At 50.9% G+C, this 17,659-nt stretch overlaps 1 protein-coding gene across 1 annotated transcript in view; it reads right to left on the bottom strand.

Moving 5' to 3' along the window:
- Nucleotides 1–10,586: 10,586 nt before the first annotated feature.
- The window catches only part of rbm46 (RNA binding motif protein 46), a 91,019-nt gene continuing 83,946 nt past the window's right edge, over nt 10,587–17,659 (bottom strand). The window contains exon 4 of the mRNA XM_063042238.1: nt 10,587–10,789. Within this exon, the coding sequence (XP_062898308.1) occupies nt 10,587–10,789 (203 nt within the window). The remainder of the gene's footprint in view (nt 10,790–17,659) is intronic.

Consider the following 17,659-nt stretch of genomic DNA (forward strand, 5'->3'; position numbering starts at 1 on the left):
TCGCAGTCTCTCCACCCATCCACTCACCCTCTTCCCCAGGGTCCCCTTGCCCTCCCTCCCCTTTCCCTCACCCACTCTCCCCATCCCCTCGCCCTCTCTCCACATCCCCTCACCCTCTACCCCATCGTCCTCTGGCATTCTCCCCACCCGTCCACTCGCCCTCTTCCCCACCATCCACTCACTCTCTCTTCACCCGTCCCCTCGCCCTCTTCCCCATCGTCCCCTCACCCTCTCTTCCCCCGTCTACTTGCCCTGTTCCCCACCATCCCCTCGCCCTCTCTCTGTCTCCTTGCCCTCTCCCCGTCCCCTTGCCCTCTCTCCCCACCGTCCCCTCGCCCTCTCTCCCCGTCCCATCGCCCCCTCTCCATGTTCCCTCGCCCTCTCTCCACCAGTTCCCTCGCCCTCTGTCCATCCCCTCACCCACTCTCCCTGTCCCCTCGCCCCCTCTCCCCGACTCCTCGCCCTCTTTCCCACTGTCCCCTCGCTATCTCTGACGGACCCCTCGCCCTCTCTCCATCCATCCCCTCGTCCTCTCTCCCCGTACCCTCGCCCTCTCCACCAGTCCCCTCGCCCTCTTCCCCACCGTCCCCTTGCCCTCTCTCCCCGTACCCTCGCCCTCTCCACCAGTCCCCTCGCCCTCTTCCCCACCGTCCCCTTGCCCTCTCTCCCCGTACCCTCGCCCTCTCCACCAGTCGCCTCGCCCGCTTCCCCACCGTCCCCTCGCCCTCTTCCCCAACGTCTCCTCGCCCTCTTCCCCAATGTCCGCTCGCCCTCTCTCCACCATCCACTCGCCCTCTTCCCCAGCATCCCCTCGCCCTCTCCCCAACGTCCCATCACCCCCTCTCCACCCGTACCCTCACCCTCTCTCCCCGTCCCCTTGCCCTCTTTCCCACTGTCCACTCGCCCTCTCTCCCGGTTTCCTCGCCCTCTCTCCATCCATCCCCTCGCCCTCTCTCCCGGTCCCCTCGCCCTCTCTCCATCCATCCCCTCGCCCTCTCTCCCCATCCATCCCCTCGCCCTCTCTCCCCATCCATCCCCTCGCCCTCTCTCCCCATTCATCCCCTCGCCCTCTCTCCCCGTACCCTCGCCCTCTCCACCAGTCCCCTCGCCCTCTTCCCCACCGTCCCCTCACCCTCTCTCCCCATACCCTCGCCCTCTCCACCAGTCCCTTCGCCCGCTTCCCCACCGTCCCCTCGCCCTCTTCCCCACAGTTTCCTCACCCTCTCTCTCCCCGTCCCCTCATGCTCTCTCCACCCGTCACCTCGCCCTCCTCCCCACCGTCACCTTGCCCTCTCTCCGACCCCTTGCCCTCTCTCTCCGTCCCCTTGCCCTCTTCCCCACCGTCCCCTCACCCTCTCTCCCCATACCCTCGCCCTCTCCACCAGTCCCTTCGCCCGCTTCCCCACCGTCCCCTCGCCCTCTTCCCCACAGTTTCCTCACTCTCTCTCTCCCCGTCCCCTCATGCTCTCTCCACCCGTCCCCTCGCCCTCCTCCCCACCATCACCTTGCCCTCTCTCTCTGTCTCCCCATCCCCTCACCCTCTCTCCCCGTTGCCTCTCCTTCTCTACCTGTCCCTCGTCCTCTTTCCCCATCCCCTCGCCCAATCTCCACTCATCCCCTCGCCCTCTTCCTCACTGTCCCATCGCCCGCTCCCCCCGTCCCCTCACCCTCTCTTCCCCAACGTCCCCTCTCCCTCTCCCGGTCTCCTCGCCTTCTCTTCCCCAACGTCTACCCGCCCTCTCTCTGTCCCCTCACCCTCTTCGCCACCGTCTGCTCATCCCCTCTCCATGTTCCTTCACCCTCTCTTTATACAACACCTTGCCCTCTCTCCAGCCGTCCCCTCGCCCTCTTCTCCACCATCCCCTCGCCATCTTCCGCAAGGTCCCCTTGCCCTCTCTCTCCGCATCCTGTCGTCCTCTTATCCCCTGTCCCCTCGCCCTATTTCCCCACCCTCCCCTCGTACTTTCTCCCCGTCACCTCGCCGTCTCTCCACCCGTCCCCTCACCCTCTTTCCACCGTCCCCTCTGCCCTCTTCCCCAACGTCCCCTCGCCCTCTCTCCACCGTCCACTCACCATTTTCCCCACCGTCCCGTCGCCCTCCCACCCCGACCCCTCACCCGCTCTTCCCCGTCACCTCGCCCTCTCTCCACCCATCCCCTCGACCTCTCTCCAGCCGTCCCCTCGCCCTCTTCCCCACCATCCCCTCTCCATCTTCCGCAAGGTCCCCTTGCCCTCTCTCTCCGCATCCTGTCGTCCTCTTATCCCGTCTCCTCGCCCTATTCCCCACCCTCCCCTCGTACTTTCTCCCCGTCACCTCGCCGTCTCTCCACCCGTCCCCTCGCCCTCTTTCCACCGTCCCTTCTGCCCTCTTCCCCAACGTCCCCTCGCCCTCTCTCCACCGTCCACTCACCATTTTCCCCACCGTCCCGTCGCCCTCCCTCCCCGACCCCTCACCCGCTCTTCCCCGTCACCTCGCCCTCTCTCCACCCATCCCCTCAACCTCTCTCCCCGTCCCCTCGCCATCTCTCCGCGTCCCCTTGCCATCTCTCCCCGTCCCCTTGCCATCTCTCCCTGTTCCCTCGCCCTCTTCCCCACCGTCCCCTCACCATTTCCCCCCATCCCCTCACCTCCTCTTTCCCGTCACCTCGCCCTCTCTCCACCCATCCCCTCGCCCTCTTCTCCAACGTCCCCTTGCCCTCTCTCCATCGCCCACTCGCCCTCTTTCTTACCATCCCGTCGCCCTCCCTCCCCGACCCCTCACCCGCTCTTCCCCGTCACCTCGCCCTCTCTCCACCCATCCCCTTGCCCTCTCTCCACCGACCCCTCGTCATCCCTCCCCGTCCCCTCGCCCTCTCTCCCCGTCCCCTCTGCCCCGTCCTCTCACCCCCTCTTCCCCGTCACCTCGCCCTCTCTCCACCCATCCCCTCGCCATCTCCCCACCCGTCCCCTCGCCCTCTCTCCCCGTCACCTCGCCCTCTCTCCACCCATCCCCTCACCCTCTTCCCCAACGGCCCCTCGCCCTCTCTCCACCATCCACTCGCCCTCTTCCCCACCATCCACTGGCTCTCTCTTCACCTGTCCCCTCGCCCTCTTCCCCAAGGTCCCCTTGCACTCTCTCCACTGTCCACTCGCCTTCTTCCCCACCGTCCCGTCGCCCTCCCTCCCCAACCCTTCACCCGCTCTTCCCCGTCACCTCGCCCTCTCTCCACCCATCCCCTCGCCCTCTTCCCCACCGTCCCCTCGCTCTCCCTCCCCAACCCCTCACCCACTCTCCCCGACGTCCCCTCGCTCTCTCTCCGTCCACTCGCCTTCTTCCCCACGGTCCCCTCACCCTCCCTCCCCAACCCCTCGCCCAGTCTCCCTGTCCCCTCGCCCTCTCCTTCTCTACCTGTCCCTCGTCCTCTTTCCCCATCCCCTCGCCCAATCTCCACTCGTCCCATCGCCCGCTCTCACCGTCCCCTCACCCTCTCTTCCCTCCCGTCCAACTCGCCCTTTTCCACACCATCCCTTTGCCCTCTCCCCGTCCCCTCGCCCTCTCTCCACACGACCCCTCGTACTCTTCCCCACCCCCTTGCCATCTTCTGCAACGTCCCCTCGCTCTCTCTTCCCTGTCCCATTGCATTCTCCCCATATGTCCCCTCGCTCTATTTCCCGCTGTCCCCTCGCCCTCTTCCCTACCGTCCCCTCACCCTCTTCCTCACTGTCCCCTCGCCCTCTTCCCCACCGTCCCCTCATCCTCTTCCCTACCGTCCCCTCACCCTCTTCCCCACCGTCCCCTCACCCTCTCTCCCCGTCCCCTCACCCTCTTCCTCACTGTCCTGTCACCCTCTCTCCCCATCCCCTCGCCCTCTTCCTCACTGTCCCCTTGCCCTCTCTCCATCCGTCCCCTCACCTCTCTCCCCCGACCTCGTGCTCTCACCTATCCCTCCCACCGACCTTGCGCTCTCGCCTCTCCCTCCCGACCTCGCGCTCTTGCCTCTCCACCCCCTCGCGCTCCTGCCTCTCCCCCCCACCGACCTCGCGCTCTCGTCTCTCTCCCGACCTCGCACTTTTGCCTCTCTACCCCGACCTCGTCTCTCTCCCTCCTGAATTCGCGCTTTCACCTCTACCCCCCGACCTTGTCTCTCTCCCTCCTGACCTCGTGCTCTCGCCTCTCCACCCCACCGACCTTGTGCTCTTGCCTCTCTCCCCCGACCTCACGCTCTCGCCTCTCCACCCCGATTTCGCGCTCTCGCCTCTCCCTCCTGACCTTGCGCTCTCGTCTCTCTACCCCGACCTTGCCTCTCTTCCTCCTGAATTCCCGCTTTCACCTCTACCCCCCCGAACTCTCCTCTCTCCGTCCTGACCTCGTGCTCTCGCCTCTCTGCCCTGACCTCGCCTCTCTCCCCCCGACCTCGCGCTCTCGCCTCTACCCCCCCGCCCTCCCCTCTCTCCCTCCTGACCTTGCGCTCTCGCCTCTCCCCCCCGACCTCGTGCTCTCGCCTCTCCACCCCACTGACCTCGCACTCTTGCCTCTCCACCCCACTGACCTCGCGCTCTCGCCTCTCCCTCCCGACTTCACACTCTCGTGCCACTCCCCCCTCGCTCTCACTACACACCCCCTTTCCCTCCATCACTCTCTCTTTCTCACCTCTCCTTCAGCTGACCTTGCTCAACCACTCTCTCTCCCTCGCCCCGGCTCTTTCAACCCCACCTCTCTCAACCTCACTCTCGCTCACATGCCCCTCGCTCTCACAACCATCGTCTCTCACCACCCGTTCTTTTTCACTCACCTTTCTCTCAACCCCATCTCTCACTCACCTCTTCTTGATCCCATCTTGTCCAAATACTCTCAAACCCTCCATCTCGACCTCCCATCACCCCTTCTTTCTCTAAGCTGCCCTTTCTTTCAGCCATCTCACTCAACCCGCCTCATTCTCATTCTCACAGAGCCACACTCTCACCCCACCCCCTCTCTCAATGAACTCTTTCACCCCGTCAACCACCTGTCACACCCGTCTCTCACCACTCCTCTCTCTTTTTACCCTCACTCTCTCTCACCCCCTCGACTGCTATCTCTCAAACAGCCTCACTCTGATTCCCCTCTCTTGCACCCCTTCTCTCTTCACCCCCATCAATCTCTCACTCCCTTCTCTCTCAAACCCCTAACTTCTCTTGTCCCCAACAGTCACCCCTCTCTCACTCCCCTTTGCTCCCACCCCCACTTGCTCAACCCTGTCTCTCCCACACCGCCCCCCTCATCTATCCCTGTCTCACCTGCCCTCTCTCACCCCTCTCATCCCCTTTCAAACCACTTTGTCGCACCCCCCTTTCTCACATACCTGTCTGTCACAGCCCTCTCCCATTCCCTCTCCTTCTCACACACCTGTGTTTCTCACCCCCTCACCCGCTGCTCTAACCCCTACCTCTCAACCCCCTCACTTACCATCTCTCACTTGCACCCCCTCTCTCACACCCCTCACCCCTTCCTCCTATCCCGCTTTCTCTCCCCAACTCTCCCCCCTCTTTCAGCCCCCCTCAACCTCTCTGTGGCACTCCCTCTCTTTCTCACCCCCATCTCAATCCCCCACTTTCTCACCATCTCTCGCACCCCATCTCTCGCACCCCCTCTCTCAACAACCTTTACCTCTCACCTGTCTCTCTTATTCCACTCTCACCCACCCCTCCCATCCCCCCTCCCTCACCACTCCTCTGGCACGTGCTAACATCATCACAGACTTTCAGGCATTGCTCCCCCAGAGATCCGAAGACACGCACCAACAAAAATTGAAAAAGGTAAACAGAACTCGGATCCACGGCATCCACACCAACATCTCTGCCAGTTTCCAACCACCTAAAATTAAGGAAAAGCTTTGCTACAGTGGAGGAACTACCGCACGGAACATCCCCCCAAACAGACAGGATTGACTTCTGGTAACAAACAGAAGCCAGAACCCCACCAAATAATACAGAGCAAGACCCCACAGAAATACTGTCAGACCGGGGCACTGCTTGACAGACGGAAGTGGTGCACTCTCAACAGAGCGAGAGTGTGTGTTTGTAGGACAGGCGACAATATGGTGAAGTGGGGTTTAAAGACCAGTGAATCCTGTGAGTGTGGCGAAAGGGTGCAGAACATTGAACACGTTCTGCGCAACTGCCCACTCTCACCTGATTTAGCTGACACTGACCTGCTCAGCATCAACCAAACAACACTAGAGTGGCTGGCTGGCTGGCTGGTGTGACAAGTTATGATGATGACCACTCCTCTCTCTCTCTTTCACCCACCCTCTGTCACCCAACTCTCTCACTCACCCGTTCTTTCTCTGACCTGCTCTCTCTCTGTCTCCACCTCTCTCAACCCACAATTCTCACACCCTTTCTCTTAACCCCTCACCCCCTTTCACCACTCTTTCAACCTGTCTCACCACCCTCTCACTTCTCTTCATACTCTCCCCCTTTCTCTCTCGCCCGTCTCACCCCCCCAACCCCATTGTCACCCACCTCTCTCAGCTGCCCTCTCTCATACCCCATTTCTCTCACCCGCCTCACCCTCACCCCATCTCTCTCAAACACCTCAATCTCTCACTCCCCCTCTCTCAACACCCTCTATCACTCACATCATTTTCTCTTAACCCCATCTCTTGCACTGCTTTCTTTCTCAACCCCTCACCTCATTGCCCCCTCTCACCCCTTTCTCTCTCACACCCCATCTTTCCCAACTGCCAACTCTCTTAACCGACCTCTCTCACCCCACCCTCTCACACCCCTTGCATTGCCCCTTTTTAATCACCCCCTCTCCCACTCCCCCGTCCTTCTCTCTCACCTCTCCCCTTTGCTCCCTCCCCTCTCTTAACCCCTCTCACTGAACCCCCTTTCAGTCCCACTCTCACCCCCTTATCTCCATCTCTCTCACTCCCCTTCGCTCTCACCATCTCCTTCTCAACCCCCTCTATTTCACTGCCCTTCACTCTTACAACCTCTCATATTCTCTCACCTCTGATCTCTCATCACCCATTTATCACCCCATCTTTCCACTCTTTCACCCCTCTCATCTCCTTCTGTCACACCCCCTTTCTCACCCCCATCAACTGCCTCTTTCTCAAACAGTATCTTTCTCAAACCCCGCTCTCACCCACTCCCCCACCCCTTCTTTCTCTTTCACAACCCTTCTTAATCTCCTCTCTCTCATCCTTTCTTACCCCCACTCTCAGCGCCCCTTTCTATTACTCCTTGTCACACCCCCTTTCTCAACCCCCCACTCTCTCTCTCAAACCCCATCTTTCTCAACCCCCCTTTCAACCCCTCACCCGCTCTCTCCACCCCTTTCTCTTTTACAACCCTTCTCTCCCTTAACCCCCCTTACCCTAATCTCTCATCAGCCCCACCCGTCACACCTCTCACTTTCAGCTGTCCTCTAACAACCCCCCTCACTCACACCATTTCTCACCCTTCTCTCAACACCCCAACTCTCCTCCCTCTCTCTCCACCCCCTCTTCCTTTCAATCCCCATCACTCACAACCCTCTCTCATACCTCTGCTTCTCTCAACTTCCTCACACCCCCTTTCACATCCTTCACTCTCAAACCCCTGTCCCACACACTCTCACACTCCCTCTCTTACTGCACCCACTCCCCCATCTCTCTTACCCCTCCCCACATCTACTTTCACATTGCCCGTCTCAATCCCTCTCCCATTCTCTCCACCCCGTCACACCGTTTCTCATCCCCCTCCACTTACCTACTCTCTCAAACCCCCTCACTCTCACCACCTTCTCTCGCACCCCTTCACCCCCACTCTTCACCCTTCTCAACCCCCTCACCCACCATCTTGCTCATCCCCCACTCTCACTACCACCCATTCTCTCAACCCCCCTACTCTCACCCACCAACGTCTCACCCCCTTCTCTTAACACCCTAACCCCCATCTCACCCGTTTCTTTCTCAACTTCCATCTCTACCTGCCTCACTCTCACCCCGTTGCAACTCCCACCCCCTTCACTCTCAACCCCCTCTCACACACCCCTTCTATCTTACTCCCTCTCCCTCACCCCCTTCTCACCCCATCTCTCTCAATCGTTTTTATGCTCAGTTCGATGTCGCTAACTCTGAGCCTCCAAGGAAAGCCACAACCTGGTCATCTCTGAGGCTGAGGTACGCAGATGTTTCCTAATGAGTAGACAGTCGCAAGGCTGCAGGACCAGACGGCTTCCTGGGATGAGTACTTAGGATGGGCGCAGCACAAATGGCAGGTGTGTTTACAGACATTTTTCATCTCTCCCTCTTCCAATGTAGAGTGCCCTCTTCCTTCAAATTATCCACCATTGTCCCTGTACCAAAAAGAGCAAGGTAACATGCCTGAACGACTGGTATCCTGTCACACACCTCAATAATAAGCAAATACTTTGAGCGACTGGTCAAGGATTACACTTGTAGTTTGCTGCCACCCAAACGGGACCCCCTACAATTCACCTACCTACACAACTGATCGACAGATGACGCAATAGCCACTGCTCTACATACCATCCTTGCACATCTGGAGAAGGATGCTTATGTGAGAATGCTGTTCTTGGACTACAGTTCAGCATTCAACACCAGGCTCGACAAGAAGCTCAGAGACCTCGGACTTGACCCTGCCTTGTGCAGCTGGATCCTGGACTTCCTGTCAGATTGCCGGCAGGTGGTAAGAGTGGGCTCCCTCACCTCTGCCCCTCAGGGCTATGTCCTAAGTCCCTCCTTTACTCCCTGTATATCCATGACTGTATCGCCACCCACAGCTCCAATTTGCTGACGACACTACATTGATTGGCCTAATCTCAAACAATAACAAGGTAGCCTACAGGGAAGAAGTCATCACCCTGACACAGTGGTGTCAAGAAAACAACCTCTCCCATAATGTCGCAAAAACAAAGGATTGGAGACGATCTAACCCTTCTTGACATCAATGGATCTGGGGTTGAGAGGGTATACAGCTTCAAGTTCCTTGGCATCCACATCACCGAGAACCTTACGTGGTCTGTACATACCAGCTGTGTGGTGAAAAAGGCACAACAGCGCCTCTTTCACCTCAGACAGTTGAGGAAGTTTGGTATGGGCCCCCAAATCCTAAGAACTTTCTACAAGGGCACAATTGAGAGCATCCTGACTGGCTGCATCACTGCCTGGTATGGGAACTGTACCTCCCTTAATCGCAAGACTCTGCAGAGAGTGGTGTGGTGTGAACTTCCCATGATTCAGGACACTTACAAGAACAGGTGTGTAGGATCATTGGGGACCCAAGCCATCCCAACCACAATCTATTACAGCTGCTACCATCCGAGAAGTGGTACGGTAGCATAAAAGCCAGGATAGCTTCTTCACCAGGCCATCAGCCTGATGAACTCACGCTGATTTGAGTGTACTCTATATTACATTGACTGTTCAATTTATTATAAATTACTATGATTACACTTTGCATATTTAGATGGCGACGTAACATAAAGATTCTTACTCCTCATGTATGTGAAGGATGTAGGAAATTAAGTCAATTCAATTCAAGAACAAACATAACACAGGCCATTCCCATGTAACAACATATGCTCATGTCCATTGTGTCAGTAAGTTGGAAAATACACTAATATAATTTCATATGGCAATAGTATTGCATTGAATCATATTAAAAGCACATGAGATTGATAAGAGAGAACAAATACTCAAGATGGAGTGAGAGTGAGAGAGGAAACTGCTTCTGCCATCCATGAAAACAAACATATATATGCATATCAGACTTGTAAATTTAATATTATCTTGTGTGCTTGCTCATATGTATGTCCATAAATTTGTCATTTGTAACCCGGGAATAGCCTGTACACGAATAATGCTCTCTGTGTGCGTAGGTGGAGTTCTGGTTTCTCGTCTTCATCAGTCAATTCATCTACTCTCATTTGAAAAATAAATCAAAGCAGTACAAATTTTGCTGAAGTTTAATTGAACACATGATTGCAACAAATTAACTAATACAATATAAATTATCTCTGAACTAGAACACGCAGGCTTTGGGAAAAGCAAGAAAACTCAATTTAACAATTTGAACCAGTGGGAGTAATTTAATCTAACTATGCGTGGACAACCCAAACTAATTGTGGCAGAGCATTGCTTCTCGACTTTCCCATTGATACAATGGTAAGTTAAAACTAATGGATTGTTAAATAAGTGCTGTGTCCAACCTTGTCAAATTTCTTGTGGATGGCTTAAATGTAAGGCAACCCCAATGAGGCAAGAAACACTTTTACTTGGAAGGAAAACACAACACTGCTGTAGCTATAAATCCTAACATTCTTAATTTTGATGCATTAATAACAATCTAAATAATCTAGAGTAAATTTACTGAAAGACAACAAACTTGGATCCCAAAAGTGATGAATCATATCAAATGTGCCAACAGTGTTCAAAACTCTTTATAACAAGAACATATAAACAATCTGATAAACTTTTAATACACAGATAATTATACATTTGTGCCTCAGTAAATTTCATAGTATAACAAATGAACACAAATATTTTAGAAAGCCAACTTCCATTCCCTCCCCCAAAACATTTACAATTTGTAGATATTCCATTTACAATGCTTTAGAAGTAAGACCCATGACTAGAAAGATACAGGCGTTGTCCAATGTGATTATTGTTACCAAGTGGTAGTGTTGCTGACAATGGATAGCTAGGATAAGAATAAGGTCTAGATGTGCACTGAAGCAAACTAGATGCAGAAGTTTGGAGTGATGCACCAACTTGAGATAAACTATTGACCGAGTTATTCCGACGCAAGCTGTAGTCTGTAAATACACAACAATTATTTTATAGAAAGTATAAAATTATAGAATTTTCTTTCTACTAATTAAACTATATACGTTATAGTATAGAGACAGTTGCTTTCAGTGACAGTTATGATTTTGTTGGAGGACTATTATTTCATAAATTTTTACAAAATTACTGTTTCTTCAAAAGTATGTCTGAAAATTTTTAAAATACTCATCACAGCAAGTAATTTTGAAGAAAGATTTACAACAAGATAAATTTCGTCTTTATTCAATTCATTCTGAGACAATTTCCATCGAAAATATATGGTTACTATGAAGAATCGATCTTAAAAAAACAACTTAGTTATAGAGGACTTTTCATGCAAATGATGTAGTTATAAAATGCTTTCCATTTGGGTAAAGTGCAAACATGAAAATAAAAGATATAAAGATGTTAGTTAAATCCAAGATTAAGTAATAGGTTTTGAGCATGAAAGTGTCAACTGAGACTGCATGATTATTGTCACCAAGTATGAAATGAATTATAAATCAAGGTTATTTGTACTTTTTTTTTGTCTGAACTTGTCCAGAACTTATTTCTAACTCTAACCCTGCTCTTTCAAAACAAGACTACACTTGATCATTTCTTTCCATATCCCCCTCTCTCATCACCCATTAAGAGATTATCTTTCATTGCCAATGCTAAAAATACTGTACATACATACATTCTGCGTTATTTCCTATTCTAAAATTCCTCTCATTTTACTGAAGCTGGATCTTAAACACGGAATACAATGTGCAGCGACTAAAGTGTATGTCTACCTAACACAGGCAATGAATTTTTTTCACCCTTGACAAAACATTAATCCACAACCTTAAACAAGAGGAAGACTGTGATGCTGAAAATCAAAGTAATACACATAAGGTGCTGGAGGAACTCAGTGGCCAGGCAGCATCTATGGAAAACAGTAAATAGTCGACATTTCAGTCTCTTCATCGGGACTAGAAAAAAAGAGATTAGAAGTCAGGTAATAAGGTGGGGGGGGGGAGAGGAGAGGAAGAAGTATAAGGTAGTAGGTGATAGGTGAAATTGGTAGAGGGAGAGGGGTGAAGTAAAAAGCTAGGAAGTAGATTGGTGAAAGAGATAAAGGACTGGAAAGGAGGAAATTTGATGGGAGAGGACAGAAGGCCATGGAAGAAAAGGAAAGGGGAGGAGCACCAGAGGGATGTGATGGGCAGGTAAGGAGATAAGGACAGAGAGGGAAATGGGAGAGGGGAATGTTGAAGGAGTAAGTGGGGAAAATTACTGGAAGTTTGAGAAATTGATGGTCATGCTATCAGATTGGAGGCTACCCAGACGGAATATAAGGTGTTGCTCCTCCAACCTGAATATGGCCTAATCGCAGCAGCAGAGGAGACTGTGGACTGACGTGCACCTTTAGAAATTCCGTATCATTCAGAATATCAGTCTATGTCCTACGTCATTCTGTTAAATTCCACCTCATTCTTGCCTTTCTTTAACTCTTTACATACAGTATCTAAAATAAAAACTTTTGGTATTCTCATTGATACAGTTGGCTAGCTTACCTTCTTTTCTCTTATTGCTTTTATGGTTGCCTTCCGGTAGTTTTTAAAGCTGCCCACTAATTTTTGATATAAAGTATTCCCTCTCCTTTACTTTTATGCTATCTTTGACTCCCTTGTCAGCCACACTTGCCTCATCCTCTTTCAAATGCTTATTCTTTGGGATGAATTGATCCTGCATCAATTTACTCAAGAAAATCCAGTCATTGCCATCATCCCTGCTAGTGTCCCCTTCCAATCAACTTTGGCCAGCTACTCTCTTGTGCTTCTGTATTTATCTTTGCTGAATTACATCTTATCTTAGCTTCTCACTTTCAAAGTGCACAGTGGATTTTATTCTATTATGATCACTGCTTCCTATTTTTCATGTGCCTCCAAGAACCCCATAACCTCATCTTTAATAATTGACTCCAACATCTTTTCAACCACTGAAGTTTAGACTAGCTGGCCTATAATTTCCTTTCTTCTGCCTCCCTCCTTCATACAAAGTTGACTGACATTTACAATTTTCTAGTCCCCTGGAACAATTCCAGAATCCTGGTGATTTTTGTAAGATCATTACTAATGCCTCCATAATCCCTTTCAGAACCCTGGATACAGTTTCAAATGTTTCAGCTTCCCGAGTACCTTCTCCTTAGTAATAGCACTCATTTCTGCCCCCGAAAACTTTCACATTTTTGGCATTCTGCTAATGTCTTCCACAGGGTAGACTGACACAAAATATTTAAGTTCATCCCCCATTACTACCTCTCCATCATCATTTTCAAGGGGTCCAATATCCATTGTCTTCTCTTTTACTCTTCATAAACCCCCAAAAAACTTTTCTTCCATCCTATTTTATATTATGGCTAGCTTACCTTCATATTTTTTTTTCTGTTATGTTTTTTAAGCTATCTTCTGTTGGTTTTTAAAAACTTCACAATCCTCTAACTTCCCATTAATTTATGTAATATTAGATGCCCTTTAGTTTGTTTTTTTATCCTGTCTTTGACTTTGCTTGTCAGCCATAGATCCCTTTAGAATACTTTTTCTTTGGGATGTATCTATCCCGCACCTTCCAAATTGCCCCCAGAACCTCCAGCCATTGTGGTTCTGCCATCATTCCCTTCAATCAACTTTGGCCACTTCCTCTCTTGTGCCTCTGTAATTCCCTTTACTCCACGGTAATACTGATACATCTCTTTTTATTTTCTCCTTCTCAAATTGGATGGTCAATTCATCCATATTATGATCACTGACTCCTAAGTGTTCCTTTACCTCAAGTTCCCAAATCAAATCTGGTTCATTACACAACACCCAATCCAGAACTGCCTTTCCCTAGTGGGCTCAACGTCAAGCTGCTCTAAAATTTCAGAAATCAGAGATGCAAAAACAATTAGGAGCCCTCATGCAGGACAAACTCGTTGTGCAATTAGAGATAATTCTATATGATGTGGGCATCACTGCGTCATGGCTGAAAGAAAGTCATAGTTAGAAGTTTAACATCAAAGGATATACTTTGTATAGAAAGGACAGACAGGAAGGCATTGGTGGTGGTGTGGCTCTGTTGGTAAGAGACAAAATTATAGGTAATCTGGAAGACCGCGTAAGGAATCTGGAGCAGCAGCTGGATGACCTTCGACTCATAAGGGAGAATGAGGCAGTGGAGCTACAGGGAGGTAGTCACACCTAGGCTATCAGAAGCAGGTCGTTGGGTGACAGTCAGAGGGGGGAAAGCGAAGGTGAGCAGACAGGTAGCGCAGAGCATCCCTGTAGCCATTCCCCTGAATAATAAGTTTACCATCCTGGATACTGTTGGCGGGGACGACCGACCAGGTGTGGGCCACGGTGGCAGGGCCTCTGGCACTGAGTCTGACCCTGTGGTGCAGAAGGGTGGGACGGAGAAGAGGAGAGCTGTCGTCATTGGAGACTCTATAGTCAGGGGAGCAGACAGGAGATTTTGTGGACGTTACAAGGACACCTGCATGGTTTGTTGCCTCCCGGGTGCCAGGGTCCGGGATGTCTCTGACTGGGTGCACGACATCCTGGTACGAGAGGGAAAGCAACCAGAAGTCGTGATACATGTTGGGACCAACGACATAGGCAGAAAGAGGGATGAGGTCCTGAAGTGTGAGTTTCGGGAATTAGGCAGAAGGCTGAAGAACAGGACCTCAAGAGATGGTAAGAATTGGAGGAGATGGCAGTTGAATGCGTGGCTGAGGAGTTGGTGCAGGGAGCAGGGTTTTAGATTTTTAGATCATTGGGATCTCTTCTGGGGAAGGTGGGACCTGTACAGATTGGATGGGTTGCACCTGAACTCGAGGGGGAGCAATATCCTTGCAGGTAGGTTTGCTAGCATGGTTCGGGAGGGTTTAAACTAATTTGCAAGGGGGATGGGACCCAGAGCGATAGAGCAGTGAAAGAAGTGCATGGAGTAAAGCCAGATCTAACATACAGAGAGGCTTTTGAGGAAAGAGAAGCAGAATAAACGGTGTAAAGACAGTAAGGTAGAAGGGCTGAAATGTGTGTACCTCAATGCAAGAAGCATCAGGAACAAAGGTGATGAACTGAGAGCTTGGATACATACATGGAATTATGATGTAGTGGCCATTACAGAGACTTGGCTGGCAGCAGGGCAGGAATGGATTCTCAATATTCCTGGATTTCAGTGCTTTAAAAGGGATAGAGAGAGCGGAAAAAGGGGAGAACGGGTGGCATTACTAGTCAGGGATACTATTACGGCTACAGAAAGGGTGGGTAATGTAGCAAGATCCTCTTTTGAGTCAATATGGGTGGAAGTCAGGAACAAGAAGGGAGCAGTTACTCTACTGGGGGTATTCTATAGGCCCCCTGGTAGCAGCAGAGATACAGAGGAGCAGATTGGGAGGCAGATTTTGGAAAGGTGCAAAAATAACAGGGTTGTTATCATGGGTGACTTTAACTTCCCTAATATTGACCGGCACCTGATTAGTTCCAAGGGTTTAGATGGGGCAGAATTTGTTAAGTGTGTCCAGGATGGATTCCTGTCACAGTATGTGGACAGGCCGACCAGGAGGAATGCCATACTAGATCTAGTACTAGGTAATGAACCGGGTCAGGTCACAGATCTCTCAGTGGGTGAGCATCTTGGGGACACTGACCACCGCTCCCTGGCCTTTATAATTATCATGGAAAAGGATAGAATCAAAGAGGACAGGAAAATCTTTAATTGGGGAAAGGCAAATTATGAGGCTATAAGGCTAGAACTTGCGGGTGTGAATTGGGATGATGTTTTTGCAGGGAAATGTACTATGGACATGTGGTCGATGTTTAGAGATCTCTTGCGGGATGTAAGGGATAAATTTGTCCCGGTGAGGAAGATAAAGAATGGTAGGGTGAAGGAACCATGGGTGACAAGTGAGGTGGAAAATCTAGTCAGGTGGAAGAAGGCAGCATACATGAGGTTTAGGAAGCAAGGATCAAATGGGTCTATTGAGGAATATAGGGAAGCAAGAAAGGAGCTTAATAAGGGGCTGAGAAGAGCAAGAAAGGGGCATGAGAAGGCCTTGGTGAGTCGGAGTGAAGGTAGGACCGATTAGAGATAAAAGTGGAAGATGTGCCTGGAGGCTGTGGAAGTGAGCGAGGTCCTCAATGAATACTTCTCTTCGGTATTCACCAATGAGGGGGAACTTGATGATGGTGAGGACAATATGAGTGAGGTTGATGTTCTGGAGCATGTTGATATTAAGGGAGAGGAGGTGTTGGAGTTGTTAAAATACATTAGGACAGATAAGTCCCCAGGGCCTGACGGAATATTCCCCAGGCTGCTCCACGAGGCGAGAGAAGAGGTTGCTGAGCCTCTGGCTAGGATCTTTATGTCCTCGTTGTCCACGGAAATGGTACCGGAGGATTGAAGGGAGCAAATGTTGTTCCTTCGCTCAAAAAAGGTAGTAGGGATAGTCGGGATAATTATAGACCAGTGAGCCTTACGTCTGTGGTGGGAAAGCTGTTGGAAAAGATTCTTAGAGATAGGATATATAGGCATTTAGAGAATCATGGTCTAATCAGGGACAGTCAGCATGGCTTAGAGAAGGGCAGATCGTGTCTAACAAGCCTGATAGAGTTCTTTGAGGAGGTGACCAGGCATATAGATGAGGGTAGTGCAGTGGATGTGATCTATATGGATTTTAGTAAGGCACTTGACAAGGTTCCACACAGTAGGCTTATTCAGAAAGTTAGAAGGCATGGGACCCAGGGAAGTTTGGCCAGGTGGATTCAGAATTGGCTTGCCTGCAGAAGGCAGAGGGTGATGGTGGAGGGAGTACATTCAGATTGGAGGATTGTGACTAGTGGTGTCCCACAAGGATCTGTTCTGGGACTTCTACTTTTCGTGATTTTTATTAACGACCTGGATGTGGGGGTAGAAGGGTGGGTTGGCAAGTTTGCAGATGACACAAAGGTTGGTGGTGTTGTAGATAGTGTAGAGGATTGTCAAAGACTGCAGAGAGACATTGATAGGATGCAGAAGTGGGTTGAGAAGTGGCAGATGGAGTTCAACTCAGAGAAGTGTGAGGTGGTACACTTTGGAAGGACAAACTCCCAAGGCAGAGTACAAAGTAAATGGCAGGTTACTTGGTAGTGTGGAGGAGCAGAGGGATCTTGGGGTACATGTCCACAGATCCCTGAAAGTTGCCTCACAGGTGGATCGGGTAGTTAAGAAAGCTTATGGGGTGTTAGCTTTCATAAGTCGAGGGATAGAGTTTAAGAGTCGCGATGTAATGATGCAGCTCTATAAAACTCTTGGTTAGGCCACACTTGGAGTACTGTGTCCAGTTCTGGTCACCTCACTATAGGAAGGATGTGGAAGCATTGGAAAGGGTACAGAGGAGATTTACCAGGATGCTGCCTGGTTTAGAAAGTATGCATTATGATCAGCGATTAAGGGAGCTAGGGCTTTACTCTTTGGAGAGAAGGAGGATGAGAGGAGACATGATAGAGGTGTATAAGATAATAAGAGGAATAGATAGAGTGGATAGCCAGTGCCTCTTCCCCAGGGCACCATTACTCAATACAAGAGGACATGGCTTTAAGGTAAGGGGTGGGCAGTTCAAGGGGGATTTAGAGGAAGGTTTTTTTACTCAGAGAGTGGTTGGTGCATGGAATACACTGCCTGAGTCAGTGGTGGAGACAGATACACTAGTGAAGTTTAAGAGACTACTAGACAGGTATATGGAGGAATCTAAGGTGGGGGCTTATATGGGAGGCAGGGTTTGAGGGTCGGCACAACATTGCTGTACTATTCTATGTTCTATATATTTAGAAATAGATGACAGAAGGCCAGAGAATGCCGTATTTTTGTGGATG

The sequence above is a fragment of the Mobula hypostoma genome, chromosome 3 (assembly GCF_963921235.1).
Source record: "Mobula hypostoma chromosome 3, sMobHyp1.1, whole genome shotgun sequence".
NCBI lineage: Eukaryota > Metazoa > Chordata > Chondrichthyes > Myliobatiformes > Myliobatidae > Mobula > Mobula hypostoma.